Below are 24,298 nucleotides of genomic sequence, written 5' to 3'. Positions count from 1 at the left end.
ATGATTTGAGGGGGTGACCGAAAATAGGCCAATTAATTAATGCAGACGATATTTTAATTTATGAAATCAGATACAAAAGCGTACTTTATAGTTCCTGTGAAATCGAATTCTAAGAAAGTCAGATATTTAAGGTTCGATTTCTGAGGAACGATTCGACCGATTTTGCCTAGTATCAGTTCCTGGCCAAATTATTTGACGCACTAAAGATTCTATATAAATTATCAACTGACTTACACGACTGAAACCAGTTTGCACTTGTTTACGTTCGTGTATTAATTGGTTAACATTGTAATGCAATACTTTAAAAATAATTACAAATAGGAAGTATATGAAAAATCTCTAGAATAGCACTCATTACATGTATGTTTAAATATAAAAGTATCGCAAATACACTCATGCAAAGCATGCAGTTATTAAAACACTAGTTATTAAAAAACTACAGTGCGTCTAATGATTTGGTCGAATTAATAATAATGTACTCATATAATACCTGATATAATAAATATTTATATAATCTATCATCGAATTTACATTATATATCGTTTAATTTAAACGTAAACAAGTGCAAACCGCGTAAAAGCAATAAAGCTGTATAGTATCACCTAATAATTAAGATTTTGTATAGAATCTAATAGTGCGTCGAATAATTTGGCTAGGGGCCGTAGATAATGCTCAGCCACAGAGGCATTGCGTACGTTTACCCGAAATATAGTAAAGGATAGTTTAGATTAATGCAGTAAACCATTCCGTGAATATTTAACGAAAACATTTTACAACATTCATAGCTTTCTTTTATTTACGGTCGCACAAGAGCTGCACAATGGGGCGACGGTCCGGGAAACATCCCCGCGGATGATCTGAAGACATCACAATTTTGATCCTGGCTCTTCCGTTTTGGTAGCCCGACGACCTGTGCGCGAGCACTTTATGGTAAAACAGTTTAACGAGGACCGATGATCAAAGTGGTCACCTACCCGCTTACTGACTCCAGCCAGTGATGCTTGACTTCGGTGTTCTACTGGGGACTGTGTCTTAATGATCGGGATCATTAATTAAATAAAAATGACCTTTCAGTATTGATTATTGACTCATTTGGTTGGAGGAAAAATTAGCTGCCAAGTTATTAGTCTACCAGCCACTGGCTACTAACTGAAAATTTAAATTTTCAAGTCTATTTTGAAGTCAACAATCATTGTCAGATTAACTTTGGATAACTCAGTCTTTGCCTTCAACTAATTTTACTCATAACGGTTTTGATACATCAGATAAATAAATGGTCTAATAAATATCTAAAATCAAATTTCTACGCAGTTATTGGGTAACATTCTTGTCACCTATAGCCTTTGGAAGTGGTAATAGTTTTCTCTCCTAAACTAAATGTTGCAATTTTTTTCAGAAAAATTTTATTTATAGGATTTTTAACTACCAAAAACTTTACCTAAGTGTATTTTTATTATTATATGTAAATCGTGAAATACAGTTTCTTTTTCATTTCAGGCTTATAATCAAGTTTCATCTTCCATGGATCTTAAGAAAACGAAAAATAAGAAGAGTTTTAAATTTTGAAATAAAATGTTTTACTTCAACATTTGTAATTAAAATATTTATTTATCACTTTTACTTTAATGATTGTTCCTATTAAATATTTATTTTGTTTATTGTGAATTTCTGGTTTTCATTGTATATTCTTTAAAAGTTACCATTCCCTTGTCGACGTTGCCGTTCTTTCCAAGTAATAGCTAGGAGACGGAACCACTGTGAAATCCTAGAAACAAAGAGTGATTGATGTCTTGTTTGTATAAAAAGAACAATTCCTTTTTATTATTCAGTAATATTAGATACCTTTTTATAGATTTTTTGTTTCTGGTGCTTATGACTGTGCACTTGCTTGGTATTACAGTTAACAGTTACTTGTTGTCAAGGCAAAAAAGAAATTCTATTATTTTTTTTAATAATATGTATCCACATTAGTGTTCAATAGATTGGTGATAATAACTGAGGAACTGTTGTTTATATTTTAATTCGATACGTATAAACATTTATTTCATGATTTTGTAGATTGAATATAAAGATTTCTGAAAAACACTTTATATTTTAACTGTCTAAAAAACAGACGTCGAAGTATATTTTGGTGGTATCCTTTTAATATCTATATTTTACTTATTATTATAAGCAGTAATTTTTAAATGTTTTTTTAATAACTATTATATTCTGAAGTGGTTGATTTTTTATGTAATTTAAATACCAAGCAATATGAAGTATTATAAAAAAATACAGCAAATGAAATAAAATAGTTTCTAATAATATTTGTAAACAGTAGAGTTTATTAAAAAAAAATATGTCTATTTCGCTAAAAAAAAATAATATAAAAAAAGGGAAAATATTTAAAGAAAAAAAAAAGGAAATAATAGGTGTCAAACGTGAATCAATATCCGATCGTCTAGTCTAGGGGTGCACAACCTTTTTGAGTGAAGGGCCACTTGCACAGCAGGTTGGCTAACGAAGGGCCACACATGTATTTAGACATGTTAATGACAAATGTAATAATGTTTATTTAAACATTAGCGTTCCATTTTTTTTATCAATAAACTTAGTAATACCAATAACTTAGTAGTGTTCCATTAATAGAATTCATTCAAAAATAAAAATACTTATACTTTCTTTTTTTTTTACAAAAAAAAAATTGCTATTTTTATCATATGAACAATAGATTTATCAAAATAAATAAACATTGAAGAAATATTTGAAATATTAAAAAGAAATATTTTTTTTTATCATATCATGCAATATGAAAACTCATTTTAGAATTAAATTCTAATAAATTAAAAATAAACTGCAAAGCCCACAGAATGAAAGTAGGAAAAAGTTTAGTTGTAATTAAGTAATATAAATTCAAATTAAATATTTTAATTGAAGAAAATTTATAGGTTTTAAACAAAAGCCTAAAATAAAAACAAAACTGTGATAGTTCAAAATAAAATTCAATGCTTATTTTGTGATGTACTTTATTATTTTATTTTATTAATTATTGGATTTTTTATATCGTAAACATTTTCCTTTTTTTTATCGAAAAAGATCACTTAAGCAACAAAAAATTGAAATCTAAACTACAAACAGTGAGCAGTTTAAAAATTTTCTGCAATTTTATGAATTTCTCAAGTTGCAATAACATTGCATTTAAATTAGGGAGGGATGTAACGAGTATTTGGCCCTTCTGTGAAAGATTCAGTTGGTTGAATGATCAGTCAAATATTTGGCAGAATATTTTAAAGAAATGTATTTTTTTAAGTTTTTTCTTATTTTTGAATTTTTATAGATTTTAATTTTTTTTTAAAAATTATAATCAGACAAGTCAATTTTGTCACTTTTTCGATACTTTGAGAATTGAGAAGGATCCATTTTTTGCAGTTTTTTATTATAACCCAGCATTTTAACAGAACGTCTCATACTATTAATTTATTATCACTCTTTCCCTGTTCTGTAATATAAATAACCAGTAACATAGAAAAGTGTGATTTTCAGAATTAAATTTTGTTTCAGGAACTAAGAAAAATTTGTTTTTTCTGTTTTTCTTTTTTTAGGCATTTTTATTAGGACTCAGCATTTTTTTTAAAAATAAAGTTACAAATAAAATTTATTTTATAGCAATATTTTTTCTTCTAAAATTATGGCAATGAGAAAAATTTAAATTGAGATTTTCGGCATAAGATTTTCACTTAAAAAATTAAGAACATTTTTTCTATCTTTTTATTTTCTTTAAATAAAAAGAAAAACTTTTTTTAGACGTTTTCATTATAACGCAGTAATTTTTAATAGCATTTCTGTTGACTTAATTCTTTTTTCTTGGCTTTTTCTAGTAATTGAAAAACTGAGATGCTCAGCTTTAAAAAAAATTTTCAAAAATTAAGATTGATTTTTATGTTCTCTGTTTCGCTTTTCGTCATTTTCAAAAACGTTCTTGATTGGCCTTATTTTTTAGAGTTAATTAACGTTTTTCCAGGAAATATTATTCTGAGCATTGGAATTTTAGTTTCAGTGTTGCAATACTGCTAAAAGATTTTGCTGTTTGGCCCCAAGTGTACGGCGTTCAATAGATTTCTTCTTCTTTTTTTTGCCGAATATATGGTTTTTGATCAAATCACAATTCATTACCACATTCGACCAAATCATATTCGTTGCGGAAATAAAAACGAAGAAAAAATAACTAGGATTTACGATAAAACTGTACCGTAATACCGTATCAAAAAGTGATTATTTAATTGCGTGATTAACAATCACGTGTCGTAATAACATCATAGTTAAATAACGGGATCGTCAAAATCACGAGGAAAAGTATAGAAATAATTAGGAAAAAATATATTTATGCTGAACTCAGCACGAATAAAGCGCGTCAAATGCATGATTTAGAATTTGCATGTCGTAACAGAATAATTGGAATTTTTTATAATACGTGGGAACACATAGCAATAACTGCCGAGAAAAATTTTTGGAAAAAAAGAAAGAATTGCAAAAAAAAGATAAAAAATCACTTAGATTTAAGATGAAATCGTCACAAATAAAGTGCACAAAAAGTGATTATTTAAATTTGCGATCTGAAACTCGCGTCGTAATAAAAATTCGGAATTTTTAAAATCACGTAGAATAGCGGAAATAACTGTTTAAAAAATATCATTTATATTTACGATAAATTCCGCTTCAAGAAAGCGCGTTAAACGTACATTTACTAAAGGATCTGTCAAAATTGGTTGTGTCCAAACGTGATGACTTAAAAATGCGATTAAAAATTGCCATTTAAAAAAATTTTTTTTATTGTGTTTAGAAGCTCTCGCGGGCCGCACTTCAGTAGTCGAAGACCCGCATTTGGGCCTCGGGCCGCAGGTTGTGCACCCCTAGTCTAGTCAGTAATTGTGTTTATGTCTGCATTAAAAAGATATTTCGCTTAAATTAAAGAGCATGGTTGAAAACCTTACTTTTATTTTTTAATTAAAATATATGAAGTGATTATAAAAAAATTAGTAATGTAAATTTTTTTCTTATTTAACTGAAATTTTTTTATTTTGTAAGAAATATTTTGAGTCATTTTCTTAAAATTTAATTATGAAAATTTTAGCAAAATTTCATTATAATTCTCGTGAAAACAAATAATGCGTATTACCATCAAAGTTCATATTTTAAATGGCGTAATCTTCTTTTTCACTGGTAAATATCTCTTTTCAATTTATCCCTATTAATCTTTTTTTTTTCAACAAGAATTATAACGTAATATCATTAAGATTAAATTTAATAAAAACTTAAAATATTGGTTACAAAATAGAAGAAATTCAGTAAACATTAAAAAAATGTTCATTCAACATTAAAAAAATTAGATTTCTAAGTTACACATAAGTTTTCTCAAGTAATTCAAAAATAAAAAAACAGCCAATTGTTTTTTGTTTTTAATATTTGAATTTTATAAAAAAAAATTACATTAAAAAATAATAAATATATATTGAATAAAACAAAAAAAAATAGTTATCCACCTTTTTAGATCAGAAATCCAGAAATATAAGTAAAATTTAGCAGGCGATCATTGTGTCGTGACTTTAAAAGAGTAAAAAAGTTTATTATTTTATAAGTAAATGAATTAAACTTTATATGGCAGCTAATTTTTACCCTATTCGAGGTTTTCAACCATTATCTTTACTTTAAGCTTAATTTCGTTTAAATGCACATTTTACAATGAACAAAAACACTCCGTAATCTAATGACCGATTTTTCGTGTCGTACGATTTATGGTTCAAGGGGGTCATTTCCAAGGATGGACTGAACTACTGGGACCTGCCCCGTATTTGGAAACCTTTTGGCTGATTTCATGTCTTCGGATCATCCTCCGGGATGTTTCCCAGACCGTCGCCAATAGCCCATTGTGCAGCTCTAGTGCGACGTAAATTAACAACAACACCCTAGATTATTAGCACAGGTGTTTCTAAAATCGATACTGACGCGAATATGAAATGTTGTTGTAGTTGAGGATGATCCAAAGACATGCCATCACAATTTTGATCCTCTGCAGAGGGGATGGCACCCCCGCTTCGGTAACCCGACGACCTGCAAGCGAAATCGAGCACTTTGCGGTAGAACAGTTTAACGAGGACCAATACAGCACACCCTCGGTCCCTACGCAGGCTGTTCCAAGTGGTCACCCACCCGCGCACTGACCGTAGCCAGTGATGCTCGACTTCGGCGAATCATTTGGTGGGGATCATTTGGTGGACACTTTAAGGATTTTTTTATATTTTTTTGGCTCGTAAGAGGCCTTTGGTATGTATTAAATTTAGGTTATTGCACATATGTCAAAATTTAAAAAAATATATTCATATGATGAAAAATATTTATTAAACATCGTTAACAAAACATTTTTTTGTCCTTGTCACCCTAGATTATTAGCACAGGTGTCACTAAAATCGATAGTGACGCAAATATGATATGAGAAGTGTTAGGAATATTCTTTTTGGTATTCTTTTTAAGTACACTATTGTCAATTTCAATTATAGACAATATTCTGCTTTGCTTTCTAATTAATATTAAATACTGCATGTGAGGCGGTCATCTAACGGACACTTTAATGATTTTTTTATATTTTTTGGGATCACAGGGGATTTTTCGGACTCAGTTATATCGCAGTCCTGGACATTTGTCTAGTCCAGTAATGAATATGCTTTCGACGTGTAGACATAAACTCAAAACGAATAAAATCAGTAGAATTACTGTTTTCTTTGAAAAGAAAACTAAACGTTATTAGGGTTAGGAAACATATTAATTTTATTAGCGAATTTAGTTAATTTATTTTGACTTGAAAAGCTAGCTTTTCAAGTCAAGCTGAATGAGAAATATTAAAGGTAATTTTCTTATAAATCCTTTTCATAATTAATTTAATATATATTGTTATTATATTACTTGAATATATCTTTAAAAAAGATCTCTTTTGCATTAGCATTTTACTTTTATTGATTTCATAAAGACGACCAATATATAAAATAGATTAGATTTAAATATAATTAAAAATTCCAAAACAATTACTGATTAAGAAAAGTAACTGTTAACCGCAGTACTCTAGAGCTCAGTGGAACCATTGTTCTTAATTATTTCCATCTGTAATTTCCTCATCAATTAAGTCTCCTGATTTCTCAGGTTCTAACTGAGCTTCAAATGAGTTTCTATTGCTTCTTTTATGCGTCTCCTAGAGATGGTAATAAGCAAATGAAACCAATAAAACACTATTTTCTTTTATACTCATTCAGTAACAACTCAGAAATAACATAAGAATAATTGGAAAACCCTTTTTTAATGTCCATTTCATCATTGCCAAGCAAATATTGTCCAGTTTATCAGAGAGTATTTATTTTTCAATAAATAAATACTGAGTATAAATGAGTTTTATGAGCCGCCTGCTAATTCATTCCTAACATTCATGGTCAGAAGAAAATGAACCTCAGCACAACTCTATTTCTATTCGAACATCATTATTTATCTTGAGTCACAATCATATATGGCAACGTTACTTTAAAACAGAAACGAGTAAAAGTACAAGCATTTTTAAAAAAAGTAACGAGTAAAAAGTATAAGTAAAAGTACAAGTACTAAGCAAAAAAAGTAACGATTTAAAAGTACATTTCTAGGAAATTCAAAGTAACCTAAACTTTTTTTGAATAATATTCTTATGTTCTTTAATGTTTTTGCAAAATTGTTGTTATTTATTTAATTATTTTTAATGGACATTATTAATTACGGGCATTAATTTATTTTTAAATCCGGAAGAATATTATAATATAATCGTACAATGTAATTTTAAAATCAAATATAATTTTTAAATCAAATTTTTTATGGATTTGCACGAAAAAGAAATTTTATCAATTGCTTTTAATTTTCAGTTCATTATTTTTATTTATTAAAATTACCATTGATTTAAAATTGTTTCACTCTATAGAAACGCATTTTAAAAGCACAAACATAAACAAAACAAATATGGGATTTCAGATAGCTTTGTGATCTTTGAGCTAGTAAAAAATAATTGAATGCGCAGTATAAGTTGAAACAGAACAGTCTACAGTTTTATTTGTAACAATGGCTGATGCTGAAGTCATGCGAGAATCATTTTCCAAACATTTCTGCCTAACGGAATAATTAAAATTTGTAAATGAATTTTAGTATCAGCGGCTAAATTAATACCTTCGAGTTTTCAAGAGTTAAAATAGTAACTATAATAGTTTTCAATAGCACAAATTGTTCTGAAGTTCTTAGAGATTTGACTGGGCGTTGTATTTAGTAAACAATGTATTGAGACAAAAATGTATTATTAGTGAGTTCAAAAAGAAAATTGAAAAACGTAATAACAAAATCCAACATTTTTTATTTAAAATGTATTAAATAAAAGCTTAAAACTCAAAATGAATGAAAATAACTTGCTAATTAATATTTTTATTCATTTTGCAAAATAATTGCATTTCGAAAGTGGTGTCACTGAGTCTGCTGCGAGAATTTCTCAGAACGTGCTTATAGCCAAGCTGAATAAGCGCTCCACGGGAGCACTAGAAGGTACCGCAGTATTATATTTCACATATAATTTTTTTACGATTGGATATCGATTCAAATTTGATATGCTTTCCGTTTCGACATTTAAGCTCATGTATGCTATAAATTCTTCTGTCGCTGGTGATTGGCATGTTTTCAGCTTTAGAAAATTTAAAATCCCTGGGGTTTTTTTCTGTTACGTAATTAATTATAGCAGGGTGTTCAGCTTGGACAATTCTTTCCAATTTAACACCCCAAAAAATTTAAAACTTCTTTCTTTTTAGAAAGCTTACCGAGGAGTTTTAGAAAAAAGTAACGATTTCATTCGACATTTCCGTTATAAATACTTGTATTTTTTCCCTAAAAAAGTAACGAAAGTACAAGTAAAAGTACCAAATTTAAAAAGTAACGAAGTACAAGTAAAAGTACGTACTTTTTACTTGTACCGGCGGTACAAGTAACGAAAGTAAAAGTACTGTCATATATGGTTACAATACCAATTGAATGAAATGTAGAGGACATAATTCTTAAAACGCCAATGTTCTAAAAATAGAACGTTTGGTTTTGAATAAATATTTCGTTTTTAAAATAATTTTTTTTTATTTGATGTCTGTTAGAGGGTTATAATATCCCTTTAAAAGCTATTGCAGTCAAATTATAAAAATTGGATTTTTGGTAAATTATGTTACAAGCAAGAGAAAAATTTACAAATTTCTGAATGTTATAAAAAATCAAATAATTATTTGTATAGAACGAAACTAAATGCAAAATAAAAATTTAAAAAACTTTATAATGTAATTTAAGTGTAGGAGAATTAATATTTTTACTAAAGAAATAATCCCCAGAAACTAAAGTTCTACGTTATTACTAGATTAAAAAACTTCACACACCACCCAACCATCTAGTTCCATTTTTAAGGTTTTATCCTTTAACGTCCATGGCAGGAATGCCAAGTAATTTTGACCCTAGGCAGACGACGTGGACAGTAGACATGAGCCCCTCTCTTCAAACTTCCACACTACAACCACCGAGAGGACTTTTAGCCATAATAAACATAATGTGCACCTTACTGCGTAAACATGCCGGTTGGCAGGATCAAACTCACTACTTCCAGCTCTTCAACCAGTGGTGTGAGTCCTGGGGTGTCCCTGGGTGTGAGTGACGCCATAACCAACTGCGCTCTTTATAAAAGTTCATTTGCTTCAAAAAATAATTTTTTTTTTATTTTTAAAATCAAGTTATATCAGTGTGAATTTAACTACTCATTTAATTTAAAGTCTAAGTACATGTTAAATTTTCGGAATCAAATTTTGTGATTTCTACAATTATTATTAATTAAAATAAAAAGGTGTTGGATAGAAAATGCAAATGTTTTGATTCTTCAAATCAAATTTTTCATCCATATTCTTAGAAAATCAGATGTTCAGAACGCATGCTAAAATCAGGGAACAAAAACTAAAAATCATGACAAATAAGAACAAAATATTTTTCACCCAGAAAGTTAGGAATATCAGAACAATTACGAAATCTGATCATAGATTGGAACTGAACAGTTTTTAAAATCACATTTAAGAAATGAATCAAGAATTGTGAAACTACATAACTCCACTCTGCAAGATTTGTCACTGCACTTGCTAAAAATAATAAATAAATGCATTCCAGATAATGTAAAACTGTTAACTAAGTATCTTTCTTATGAAATGACTGTATTCACAAAAAAGGTTGAAACAAGTTTAGTTCTATACCGTACTGTAAGTAATATGTACTTTAAGTTCCTATGCGCCTGAACCATTTATATAGTAGATGGTCTTTAAACTAGAACTATCAAATTTTGCGTTCTCAACCAGAACTATTAATAAAAAATATTAAAAAAATTTAGATCAAAAATCAAAATCTTGTGAATGTTTTTAAAACCTATTTTTTTAAAAAACCGTATTTGTATTTCTAGAAAAAGAACATGCACAGAAACTAGGAATAATCAGGGCAAAAAGCTAAAAATCAAGATGAATAAAAAAAAAAAAAAAAACTTTTTTTTCCATCAGGAACATCAGAACAACTATAAAGTTTGCATAGAGCAAAAAAAAAAAAATTTTTTTTTCAAAACTCAGTTTTCTTTATTAATTTTTCAAAATTATTTTTTAGTATTACTAGCATTGCTAAGAAAAAGGAAATAGTCTTCAAGTTTTTTTTATTTAATGTGAAGCACTTGCATTGTACTTTCAATTGCACAACAGTATAGGTGTTAAGTTATAATGTAGCAATATTAATACTCTAATAAAAATTCACAGATAAAAGCAAATTTTATTGACTTTTATTTATACATAACACCTTCTTTAAAAAAATATATTTTTATTAATTACAATACAATAGGAGAGAAAAGCCTGGTTTCCCTTCTCTTATCTGCTGAGATCTCCTCAAACCATCCACTTCACTGCTTTGGCCAGGCATTATATCTTCAGAGTCTGTCTTATTAAAAGTCCATTTCACAACTGTTCCATCCCACTGCAAAAGACCATTTTATTTTATTCTTTCACTGAAATAAATTTTCTTGGTTCCTCAATATAAACAAATTTTAATAGTTAACATTAAACAAATTTTAGGATTGCAAAAACCCAAGGTTTTTCACTCTAATCTGGAAAAAAATTCCCTGTAAATATTATACACAATATATTGAGAGGAAACACATAATCAGTGAGCTATATTGGGCTAACTAGAGTAATTTTAATTGCTGGAAAAACTTAGAGAAAAAGGTACACAGCTGAACATAATTAAAACAAATAATAAATGAAATAGTTTAGTATAGCTGAAATATGATCCTTAAATATCCCATAGATTGCGTTTTGAGTGGTCACCATTTTTTAAGAGACGAAAATAAGAAACAAAATTCATTGTATTTTTCCAGTTTGTAATGAAAATCTTAAAATTGCCAGCATTTTCCCGGTTATTTTAGGTGATTTTTAAATTCCCCGTATTTTCCAGTTTTTCCCTATTCTCCCTGTGGAGAGGCAACCCTGCAACTATATTTTTTAAGAAAAAAGAAAAAAAAGAAAGAAACTTAATTTTTTAATGCATTATTTTAACTTTAGTAGATTGATAAATGAATTAACAATTCCAGAAAAAATGGGCAACTATGAGATTTTATTTCACATTTTTAATATTATAAAAACATAAACAAATGTGTCTATAATAATACTTCAATTACTTTTGTATTTTGAAAATTATTTTTATTTAAAAATACATATGTTAACTTTGAAAATAAAATCTACAAAGCTATCAAGCTAGTTTAAAGTAATCAGACATTTAATTACATAAACAAACTATCTTTGCAAACATTCAATCGCAAGTAATATTAATCTTGGAATAAATTTCTGATGAACATAGAAAAGAAACCACTGAATCATTCTTCAGCTTTTCAATAACAAAGTCCAATGAAAGAGTTACAGCACAACCTACTATAATTTGTCTAAAATAAGAACTCCCCTAGCCATTCGCCTGGACCTGTGGTGGTGACTATGGTAACGAGGTATAATTATTTCAAGTAGGGGTGTGGGATCATTGTTTAGGACAGGTTTTGGCCCAGGTCGGCGAGAGAAAGGGAATCTTTTTTTCCCCCGGTCAACTGTGTTAGCCCTAGAGTAAAGAGAAGCTACACTCCCTGAAATGCGCTGTTCTTGTTTCCAGAGCAACAGACGGCCTCAGACTTTGCGGCAGGGGGAGTTCTTACCATAGACAAACTATACATATGATGTGAGAAACAAACAGAGAATACTCACTGAACTACTCATTATTTCATTTCTGTAAGGATGCCATGCCACACCTCGTACACAACCTTTGTGACCCCTAAGTATTGCCTTGATTAATACCGTCAAAATATCATAAACTGTAAATCAAAAATTTATGATGCAGTATACAAAGCACATAAAACAAAACATAAAAAACTTCTAATAATTAAGACACTGTGCATGCACGTTTATATGCTAGTCAAAACCAAATAAATTAGCTTTTTCAGAATTCATAACAATCAAATTTATTTTAATTTTAATAATAATTTAAGATTATTTTAAGAATATAATACTATTCATTTATTTATATTATTTAATTTAATATTTACTTTTAATTTTGTTTTTTTAAAATATTTATGCTACAAATTAAATAAACTATTAAATTTAGAAATCTATATCATCAAAATATAAAAGACAAAGACATTGCTATGTAGAAAAAGACTTTATAAAACAAAAATTTTAAAAATTATACTAAATTGCAGATTCAATACATATTGCAGACAGCGATGCCTTACAGATTTAATTATACATTCATTTATAACAGCAAAACATTGCAACACTATCTTAAAAATTATTTTTAAATGTTCCTATCACTATAACTGTAACTAGAAATTACTCTTGATATAGAAATAGTTTAAAATAAGTGCTATGATAAAAAAATAGTAAAAAGATTTAGTAGTTAAACACAATCAGTGCTAACCTTTTCATGTGGGCGCAAAAATAAGAGTTCCTCTGGTGGGGTCTTTCTGAGACTGGGGGATAAATTCAAGAAAGGGAACCACTAATCCCTAGAACAAATCAAGTGATGATTGTTCCCAAGAGTTTTATTCTCCCTTTGTTATTCTAAACACCATTTGCTATATTTTTACACCACCGCAGTTCGGGATAATAGAAATACCACTGGGGATGGATTCCAGTTTTTTGCTGACAACTAAAAAAGCGTGGGAAAACTTCTTTGGTGGTTTTATACAATTCAGGGTAAAAAGCTACATTCCGAATGTCACATGTTGACTATTTATAGTGTTTTACAAACATCAGAATTAGTGCAGTGTGTCACAATTTCCTCATTTTATTGTTTTAAATTCTATAAACAACAAATAATCCAAACCATAGTTCCAAAAAACTATTCACTACGCTACCTATAAAAAAATTATGCACGAACACACACACAATCATATATATATATATAAATATATATATATATACATACCTTCCAACTTTGCCTACCTAGCCATCAGTAGCACTCGCACAAAACACATTTACGGCATTCCGCAATATTTGCTATGCTCATATTGATACTTAATTTTATTCACTTATAATTTCAAAAAGCAGTTGATAAATATAAGAAAATAGATTTTGAAACAAGCGTAAAACGTTATTTCACATTGAGAAATTTTTTAAAAAATTAAAATGCCATTGACTTTTAAAAAATCATGTTATTTAGATAGTACAATTTTAATTCACATACAGGAAGGTACACTTTTCTAAGGATATAAAATTATTAAATTGCAAATGAAAGTTTATTGTACATTTATACAAATTTCAAAGAAAAATAATATAACATCTCAGTAAAATGCAAAAAGTGAACTCTCCACAACTTTTTCTCTACATTCATTCAATTGTTACCAAAAAAATTTTTACTTATTTTATTTAGGAAGGTCAGATTCTAAGATGTTTCTTACTAAATATTTTTTACACCAAATTTTAAAGCAATTAAATCAAGAAAACAATTTAAATACCAATTTTTTGAAAGAAAAATGGATTATATAAATGAGTTTCTTCCTAATAAAAATAAAAAAAATTAGCAATGGGTCCCACTGCTCAACTAGTCTCTTTAGAGAATTTTCTAAACTTAACCACCGAGTTGAAACATGTTTTAAAATCTTGTGAAGTTTCACATGACATTCTATCTGACAGTTCTTAAATTCATACTTTATTTTACTACTCTTTTCAAGGTAGTAAGAAACTTTTATCACCAAATTCTCCACATCAACGGGCAATGATGCTGTAGCTTTTTGAGCTGCTAGATGAACCAAATGACAAGGGCATCCAATGAATTTTATATTTGGTTGCTTCTGTTTTATATAGCTCAAAACACCTTTATTACATCCAGCCATTGTGTTAGCATTATCAGAACTGAATGCTATGCAACTCTCCCACTTCAGTAGATATTTTTTAAACTCTCCATCAAGAAGTTGAAAAATTCCCTCACCAGTGTTGTTAGTTGATTCAGATAAAGAAACCAGTGATGATACGATTTGTCCTTTTTCTTCATCATAATAATTAAAAATTAAAGGATATAGCTTTTTATCTAATATGTCATTGCTTCCGTCAGTGGAAAGAGAAAATAATGATGTTCTGAGCTTACTTAGAGTACTCTCTCTTATCCCCTCAGCAGTGGAAACAGTTATTGCCTGGGTCTTGGTATGTCCACACCCATACTTTTTTGCAATGTCGGAATCTGGGAAAAAATTTTTTAAATAAGGCGCCAGAATGATCAGAAGCAGATAGAGAAATATTGTGCTCAATTAAAAACCGTACGAACAATACTTCACCTTTAATCACACCATTTTCTTCTAATTTTGAAGAATAAAAATTGTTAATAGGTTGCTGATGCACCTGTGCTTTTGCAGTAGCACAAAGTTTAGGACCGATCACGTGTCGGCAACAATCATCCAGTCCCCCGTGGACAATAGAGAATTCCGAACTACAAATAGTGCATTTCGCAAAGCCTTCTTTTTCCGATACTAAACAAGGAAACTTTTTAGTATATTCCTCTCTAAACTTTTGATTATTCTTCCTCTTCTTCTCCATCGTCATTAGAAACTTCCCGGTCCTGAATAGATCTTTTCAAATAACGATCCATCACAATAAAATTTAATAATAAATACACAACTTAAAAATTAACGCGATAAAAGCTGGATGAAAAATAATCTAAAATTTCAAACAAAATCGTATCATTCTTTTAATATCGGAGCAGCAAAATTCAAAGTTGTTTTCAAAAATTTTATTGAAGTCACTTCACTTCACACGGTGTAAAGCAAAAACTAACGCAGCTTCTCAAAGAACAGCTGCATTCAGGCAGATTACAATGGAGCCGCCGATGAGTAACCCTTCATAATCACGTGGTTTCTCCCGACCAAGGCTAACAACTCATGAGGTCATTTTCGGCGATACGCAATCAGTGACGTCACCACGCTTGAAAGACGACAACAGCGGAAGCGGATAGATCGGACAGGCGCTTTCGTTTAATCCGTAGTATTTTACTATTCACCCGTAGCTCCGTAGTTTACCTCCAATTTCCGTAGCAACTAAGGAAATTTCGTAACAGTTGGAGGGTATTATATATATACATACACACACACACACACATATATATATATATATATATATAGGACAAATAAAAAGAGAAAACTATAAATTTACAATGTCAATACCTATTTTAAACTATATTAACAATTAAAATCTCCATCATAAAAGTAATAATTATAGCATGTTTTAGAAGTAAACAGCTTTACATCTGCTGTAATATAAAATAAAATATTGTACATTCATAATTTTGTGTTGGGAGAATCTTCTCAAACTATCTTTCTTTTTCTTTAATTTTAGGGTTATAGCTTACCACATTTTCGACAAAAGATCACATAAGTTTTAGCTTTTAAAAAAGTAGTTATGTGCATTGTAACTGACTGGCAAAACAGGCTGGGCTGGGCATTGGGCATTTAACTATTGGCTGGGGCATTTAACTATTTATTTACCCTCTATTTGACCTTTAGTATCTTAGAACAATATATGGGGCTGCCAACTACTAAGCTTTTTGTGAAATATTTTTATAGAGTGGTAGACAATCAAAAGACATTAACAAAAAATTAAAACATTATCATTTAACAATTGAACATACAATTAAAAATTAAAGATTTCAAAATGTTTGGTTACTTATGGTTAAGTTTTAAGAACAAAAGAACTGGAACTAAATGTTTTTTCATATGAACTATTGAATCATTCAGATTCAGTGGCGTAGAAAATAAGTCAAATTTACTATGCAAAAAGTCACTGATCAAAACAAGAAAAAACTATAAGAAATTTTCCCAAAAAGTGTAGAAAGTTGGCAGCCCTGCAATATAAGTCTATCTTTAAGTGAAAATTAAGTAATAATAATAATAACAACAACAACTGAATTGATAAGAGCATTTCAGTGATTTTCTTTCCAAATAACTTAACTAGAGAGGGAAAACCTACAAAAAACATATTAGTAAAGAACAGATAATAAAAATATAATAGATAAAAAAAAACTTATCACAAAGTTGATGTTTAGAATTGAAATTCCACAATACAGTTTTAACACAAATGCACTTGAACTATACTAAATCAGATATTAATGTTAATTACACATGACGTAAGTGCTTAATGTTTGGATACCAAAGGATGATAACTATAACAAATGATTGTTTGTTCTGTTTTAATGTGCCTAGATTGCTACAAAAAAAATGATATAGGATGTTATTTAAAAACCTAAAATACTTTTGTTAAGTTTTTGTTTTTATCAAAAATAATGATGTAAATAAGCATAGAGATAATTTAGAACCACCATATATCCAAATTCTGGGCTGATATAATAACATGATGATTATAACAAATATTCAACAAACATAGCATAGAGATAATTTAGAACCACCATATATCCAAATTCTAGGCTGATATAATAACATGATGATTATAACAAATTATTCAACAAAAATAAGCACCTCTTAAACACTTAAAAAATATTTTTAAACACTTTAAAAAAATATCATAATTAGGCAGGGTTGGAAAGTTTTTGACAATCGGCGGTTTTATCTTGTTTTAACCGCCATGTCAAAAAAAAAAAAAAAAAAAATTGGAATTGTTTCAGACAATTATCAAAAATCATGAAATTTTGAATCATGTAAAACGAATGGCGTTTTCATACACTACGGACTGACTTATACGCCGAAATAGATTGGGTTGAATTAATTATGAAAACCTTAAATAGAACAATGTGAACTGTGTCTTTTTGCATTATTCATAGCGAAAATCAAAGTAAAGGAAAAATCTCATTTTGAAAATGGGAAAAATTAAGCACTTTTTAAAAACACCCAAAGAAAAAAGCACCTTTAAGCACTTTTTAAAAATGCTACACACCCTGTATGTATACAAACTCAGAGTTGACCTAATAACAAAAAGTTTTTTAAAAAATTAGTAAAATTTGATAAAATATTACATTTTAAATATGATGAAATGTAATATTTTATTATAAAAAATTTTAAATTAGAGAATGAATATTTATACTTGTCTATGAAGCTTAACTTTTAGAGACATGAATCAGCTTGTATAAGAACTCAATGCAGCCCTCAACAGTACATGAGAAAAATGAGTAAATATTACGTTTCAATTATTAAATTAGTAAAAAAATATTAATATTTTAAAGAAAAAGATATTTGAGTTTTGATTAAGATTTGTTATTGGTTTGATGATGCAAAACTGTGGGACAAATTCTTCATAGAAAATTCTCTTTCTCCTACGTAAGTAGTTTGAAGCATAAAAAAATTTGTTGTTAAGGTAAACCAGGGGTGATTGTGAGCCCAACTAAAATCATTAAGTAAAATCATTAATGACGCATTTCAAAATATATATACAAAGTATCTTTATAAATTTAAATCATTGTTGAAATATTCAAACATGAAATTCTAAATAAATTATATGTAGTGTAATTTCAATGAATAATTACCTATAAGTTCACTTTTATCTCAAATCACATTTATTACACTACCAGAAAAGAAAAATTTACGAATGAAAGAAATGTTAAGAACAAATTCTAGTTCTATTATTTTTAAACAAAATATATTGGAATTTTTATACATAAATGTGATTGATGATTTCTTGAAACTTCTAGACCTTGGATTTCCAGAAACTTCTGGATTGTAGTTAGCAAAAAATCTGGAAATCCGGATTTTTTTCGGAGCACAATCACCTCTGGGTAAACCTAACGTAAACCATAAAGTTTCAAAATATCAAAATGAAAACAAATTATGGCAGGATTACTTAAGAGTAGACAATGAAAAAGTGATCCTACCATAATTTGCATGTATTTTGATATTTGAAGAACATTTTTTTCAGCTTTTAAAACTACACTAGATTTACCTAGACACTAAATGCACCGAATTCACTTTTCCATAAACTTTAAATTACTTATGTAGGTGAAAGTGAGATTGCCATGAAGAATTTCTAGCACCCTCTTTATAATTGGATTCAAAAATGGTGTAAATAAGAATAACTACTTCTAAATATTTTACTATTTAGTATAACCATTTTTAAAGGTAAAATGACTTGTTCCTCCTATATGAAATTAAGAGTAAAATGAAAATAAGACTTACAGATATGAATGGTGAAAGCACCCCATTGAGTAGAGCTGGCATGGAAGTTACCGTTCTCAACATGAGGATATCGAGTACTGACAGTCTGGGAGAGAAGCCTGTTAAACAAAGCTACTCTAGATCCTGAAGCAATGCACACTGCAATGAACAAAAAATACATTACTCTTTAAATAACATACATAATCAATACATATTCATAATAAAAATAAGAATAAATAACAGGATGCATAACCAAATTTTCGACTAAAAATAAGCACCTCTAAAGTACTTTTTAAACACTATATACATTAACAAAATGCAAAATAATTTTCAAAGACATTATAAGATCATGATAAAAACAACTAGTTTCTGGCAAAGAACTCTTTTCTGATTATATTAGCTACCATAAAAAGATTAAAATTTTTTTGGTATGATTTTAGAGGGTGGAAAATGAAGCCTGAAATTGAGAATATCTTGAAAAATGCAGCAGAGTTGCACATGAGAGTGCAAGAATATCACCGAACCCAGCTCAGTAGTCACTCCCATGTATTTCATCAAACATGTAACATGATTGGCGCTTTCATACTCTACCGACCAACGCTTTGCCAAAATTAATTTTCCTGAATGAATTGTGAAAATAGAACAATGTGAAAACCATGCTTTTGCATAATACACAGAAAAAATCAACACAGTCAAGAAAAAAAATCTCATTTTCGAAAATTAAAAATTAAGCACTTATAAAACACGACGCATATAAAAAGCACCTTTAAGGGCTTTTAAAAAACAATTGAAAATAAGCACCTTTAAGCACTCTAAAAAACGCTACGCACCTTGAACAAGAAAGTTACATAAGCAAAATAAGATACAGGCATAAGATAGCGAAAAAAGAAAGGCAGACACTCCAACTGCTAAGAAATTTCCAAGTGGTCAAGAAATTTTGGATTGGTAATAGTAAGGAATATTTACTGGAAAAAATTTATTTTTTCCATGACATTGGAAAAAAAAAAGAATAAAACTGAAACAAATTGAATGAAATGGCCAAATAGAATTGTTTTGAAATCCATTCCTACATAAACATATTTGAATTTAAATAAATTACAATTTAATATAATAACAGAATGTTTAATTTTTTTACATTTCTTTTTTTAAATAACTATACTTGTATTATTAAAGTTTTATACAAAATTATAAAACCTTTATAACATGGAATTTAAGAGTTGGTTTATAATTCATATATTTCACAGTATTTAATTATAAAAATTACTATGCTATTTACGATATCAAAATACGATTTGTAGTAGAAAATACAATAAGCATGATATACTACTAAAAGATTAAATTAGTTCCATGTCTAATTCAAACATTTAGTGGGTGGAAATAAAACTAACCAAGCATATAGCTTCATCAAAAGCATACTGCTTAATGCTCTTTAAAGGAATTCCCAAGAGACGATAGATTTCTTAAATTAGGTTCATTCTTCATAGTCTTATAAAAATAGAAAAATTTAATCTCGTTCCTCGAAGCTTATTGAAAAAACAAAAAATTAAATTTTCTGCCAAATTTGTAATCCAACTGTTTTGATTACGACGTTTCTCACCTTCTATTTCTGTTACATGAGTTCTTTAATCTTAAATTTTAAATAAAATGCCTAAAGCATCTAGCTCACCCGTTGTTTATCCTCAAGGGACATTCTCACTGTTTAAGAAACATTCACGAATGGGAGACAGAGATTTGAAGCATAACCTGGTAAATGAAATCCTCTAGCTGGAAAGGTTAAAACAAAACACTCGGGTATAGAGAAGTACTAAAAAAGGCAGAGAAAATATGTATTGAAAGTTTTTCAGACTTGCCATCACAGTTTGGACTTTTTGGAGAGGGGGGTCGATAGTTTCTATGGCACTGGATGGGATCATAGGTTCGCGTGCTTTTTGACAGCCTTGTCAAAATACGGTGGTTTGGAGTATAGTAGCGAGGCTTCACTGACCTAAAGATTAATGAAGCTAGAAGATTAAAAAAATATGACATAAATTATTACTTTTTATTTTTTAATTATAAAAATTAATGTAATTAAATTGTAATTTATTCAAACCCCAGCTATGGTCAATTTTTAATTATTCTTATTTTTTTCTTATTTTGTTTATTTTACATTATATTTTTTATTTAATGTGTTTTTCGATACAATAAAGATTCCTATGAGGAAAAAAAAGTTTTTTTTAGGGAAATTTCAAATAATGCTTAAAAACTGGTAAAATCCCAGAAAATTAGTTTATTTTTATTATATTATTTTTTTAAACTCCTCTTACAATTTTCAAACTCGGACCGACTACAGGCCTCTATGTGCCGGACCCCTCTACCAAAGCAAAATTTTATAACCCAATTAGGGGGGCCGCAATGGCCCCTTAAGTCTTCTGTTTAGCAAACCGGGAGCGGGTACTTAAAGCTATGTTGTAGCACGATCCTCGTATAAGCGTGGTCCAACGGCTAGGACCATGTGCTAGTGGTTTACGCAGGGAGCGAGGGGCCGTTAGTTCAAACCCAAGCTGTGGTCAATTTTTAATTCTTTTTTATATTTTTCTTATTATGTTTATTGTACATTATATTATTTATTTAATGTGTTTTTCGATACATTAAAGGACCCTATAAGGAAAAAAAAATTTATTCGGGAAATTTAAAATAATGCTTAAAAACTGGTAAAATCCCTGAAAATTAGTTTATTTTTATTATATTATTTTTTTAAACTCCTTTTACAAAACTTTCATAATAGTTTAAAAGATAAAATATGTTGTTCTAAGTATGAAATCAAGGGTGTCTCTTTGTGAAAGAAAGCATAATGGAATAAGAAATAAAATAAAATACAATGGTGGGAAAAGAACAAATTTCAAGCCAACCTACTTCCCTTTAATTTTTAAATATAATTTTCAAACTCGGACCGAATATAGGCCACTATGTGCCGGACCCCTCTACCAAAGCAAAATTTTATAACCCTATTAGGGGGGCCGGAATGGCCCCTTAAGTCTTCTGTTTAGCAAACAGGGAGAGGGTACTTGAAGCTATGTTGTAGCGCGATCCTCGTATAAGCGTGGTCCAACGGCTAGGACCATGTGCTAGTGGTTTAAGCAGGGAGCGAGGGGCCGTTGGTTCAAACCCAAGCTGTGGTCAATTTTTAATTCTTTTTTATATTTTTCTTATTTTGTTTATTGTACATTATATTATTTATTTAATGTGTTTTTCGATACATTAAAGGATCCCATAAGGAAAAAAAAATTTTTATTCGAGAAATTTCAAATAACGCTTAAGAACTGGTAAAATCCCGGAAAATTAGTTTATTTTAATTATATTATTTTTTTAAACTCCTTTTACAATACTTTCATGATAGTTTTACAGGTGAAATATGTTGTTCTAAGTATAACATCAAGGATGTCTCTTTGTGAAAGAACGCATAATGGAATAAAAAATAAAATAAAATAAAATGGCGGGAAAAAGGATCAAATTTCAAGCCAAGCTGCATTCCTTTAATATTAAGTTATAATTTTCAAACTCGGACCGAATATAGGCCTCTATGTGCCAGACCCCTCTACCAAAGAAAAATTTTACAACCCAAATAGGGGGGCCGCAATGGCCCCTTAAGTTTTCTGTTTTGCAAACCGTGAGAGGGTACTTGAAGCTATGTTGTAGCGCGATCCTTGTATAAGCGTGGTCCAACGGCTAAGACCATGTGCTAGTGATTTACGCATGGAGCGAGGGGGCGTTGGTTCAAACCCCGGCTGTGGTCAATTTTTCATTTTTCTTAATTTTTTTCTTATTTTGTTTATTTTACATTATATTATTTATTTAATGTGTTTTTCGATACGTTAAAGGATAGCCGGTTTGCTAAACATAAGACTTAAGGGGTCATTGCGGCCCCCCTAATTGGGTTATAAAATTTTGCATTGGTAGAGGGGTCCGGCACATAGAGGCCTACATTCGGACCGAGTTTGAAAATTATAACTTAATATTAAAGGGAAGTAGGTTGGCTTGAAATTTGATCCTTTTTCCCCGCCATTTTATTTTATTTTATTTTTTATTCCATTCTGCTTTCTTTCACAAACAGACACCCTTGATTTTATACTTAGAACAACATATTTCACCTGTTAAACTATCTTGAAAGTATTGTAAAAGGAGTTTAAAAAATAATATAATAAAAATAAACTAATTTTCCGGGATTTTACCAGTTTTTAAGCATTATTTGAAATTTCTCGAATAAATTTTTTTTTCCTTATAGAATCCTTTAATGTATCGAAAAACACATTAAATAAATAATATAATGCAAAATAAACAAAATAAGAAAAAAATAAAAAAAATTAAAAATTGACCACAGCTGGGGTTTGAACCAACGCCCCCTCGCTCCTTGCGTAAATCACTTGCACATGGTCTTAGCCGTTGGTCCACGCTTATACGAGGATCGCGCTACAACATAGCTTCAAGTACCCTCTCTAGGTTTGCAAATCAGAAGACTTAAGGGGCCATTGCGGCCCCCCTAATTGGGTTATAAAATTTTGCTTTGGTAGAGGGGACCGGCATATAGAGGCCTATATTCGGTCCGAGATTGAAAATTATAACGTTATACTGAAGGGAAGTAGGTAGGCTTGAAGTTTGATCCTTTTTCCCGCCATTTTATTATTTTTTCATTTTTTATTCCATTATGCTTTCTTTCGCAAAGAGACACCCTTGATTTTATACTTAGAACAACATATTTCACCTGTTAAACTATCATGAAAGTATTGTAAGAGGAGTTTAAAAAAATAATATAATAAAAATAAAATAATTTTCCGGGATATTATCAGTTTTTAAGCATTATTTGAAATTTCCCGAATAAAAAAAATTTTTTCCTTATAGGATCCTTTAATGTATCGAAAAACACATTAAATAAATAATATAATGTAAAATAAACAAAATAAGAAAAAAATATAAGAAATTAAAAATTAACCACAGCTGGGGTTTGAACCAACGTCCCCTCGCTCCTTGCTTAAATCACTAGCACATGGTCTTAGCCGTTGGGCCACGCTTATACGAGAATCGCGCAACAACACAGCTTCAAGTACCCTCTCCCGGTTTGGTAAACAGAAGACTTAAGGGACTATTGCGGCCCCCTAATTGGGTTATAAAATTTTGCTTTGGTAGAGGGGTCCGGCACATAGAGGCCTATATTCGGTCCCGAGTTTGAAAATTATAACTTAATATTAAAGGGAAGGAGGTAGGGTTGAAATTTGATCCTTTTTCCCGCCATTTTATTTCATTTTATTTTTTATTCCTTTATGCTCTCTTTCACAAAGAGACACCCTTGATTTTATACTTAGAACAACATATTTCACCTGTTAAACTATCATGAAAGTACTGTAAGAGGAGTTTAAAAAAATAATATAACAAAAATAAAATAATTTTCCGGGATATTACCAGTTTTTAAGCATTATTTGAAATTTCCCAAATAAATTTTTTTTTTCCTTATAGGATCCTTTAATGTATCGCAAAACACATTAAATAAACAATATAATGTAAAATAAAAAAAATTAGAAAAAAAATTGACCACAGCTGGGGTTTGAACCAACGCCCCCTCGC

At 29.5% G+C, this 24,298-nt stretch overlaps 2 protein-coding genes across 4 annotated transcripts in view; one reads left to right on the top strand and one right to left on the bottom strand.

Annotated features, from left to right (window-relative positions):
• LOC147812658 (eukaryotic translation initiation factor 4 gamma 3-like) overlaps positions 1-1,665 on the top strand; it is a 30,571-nt gene extending 28,906 nt beyond the window's left edge. Inside the window, exon 11 of the mRNA XM_087160427.1 lies at positions 1,498-1,665. The gene's annotated coding sequence lies outside the window, so the exon portion shown is untranslated. The remainder of the gene's footprint in view (positions 1-1,497) is intronic.
• Positions 1,666-10,831: 9,166 nt separating this feature from the next.
• Positions 10,832-20,304, bottom strand: LOC147812657 (DDB1- and CUL4-associated factor 11 homolog). 3 transcript variants are annotated; one of them, XM_087161985.1, is made up of 5 exons: positions 20,092-20,298; positions 18,725-18,862; positions 14,701-14,793; positions 12,324-12,430; positions 10,832-11,052 (listed from the first exon to the last, which is right to left on the bottom strand). In XM_087161985.1, the coding sequence occupies exons 1-5, from the start codon at positions 20,096-20,098 to the stop codon at positions 10,903-10,905; spliced, it is 495 nt and encodes a 164-aa protein (XP_087018111.1). In that variant the 5' UTR covers positions 20,099-20,298; the 3' UTR covers positions 10,832-10,902. The 3 variants fall into 3 exon arrangements, with proteins under 3 accessions (XP_087018111.1, XP_087018112.1, XP_087018110.1); XM_087161986.1 differs by lacking the exon at positions 14,701-14,793 and having other exon boundaries at positions 20,092-20,304; XM_087161984.1 differs by lacking the exons at positions 10,832-11,052; positions 12,324-12,430 and having other exon boundaries at positions 13,749-14,793; positions 20,092-20,291.
• Between the last annotated feature and the right edge of the window lie 3,994 nt (positions 20,305-24,298).

Source organism: Parasteatoda tepidariorum, chromosome 4 (assembly GCF_982258835.1).
Source record: "Parasteatoda tepidariorum strain Cologne lab strain chromosome 4, Ptep-v5.0, whole genome shotgun sequence".
Lineage (NCBI taxonomy): Eukaryota > Metazoa > Arthropoda > Arachnida > Araneae > Theridiidae > Parasteatoda > Parasteatoda tepidariorum.
Note: the sequence above shows the minus strand (reverse complement) of the source record. Positions and strands in the feature narration are given on the sequence as shown.

Bases quoted from the DNA above. Each gene is read 5' to 3' on its own strand.
- LOC147812657 (XM_087161984.1), bottom strand. The intron at 14,794-18,724 runs GTAAGTCTTATT...ATTTTTTCCCAG, and splicing joins TGCTTTCACCATTCATATCT to ATTCCGACATTGCAAAAAAG.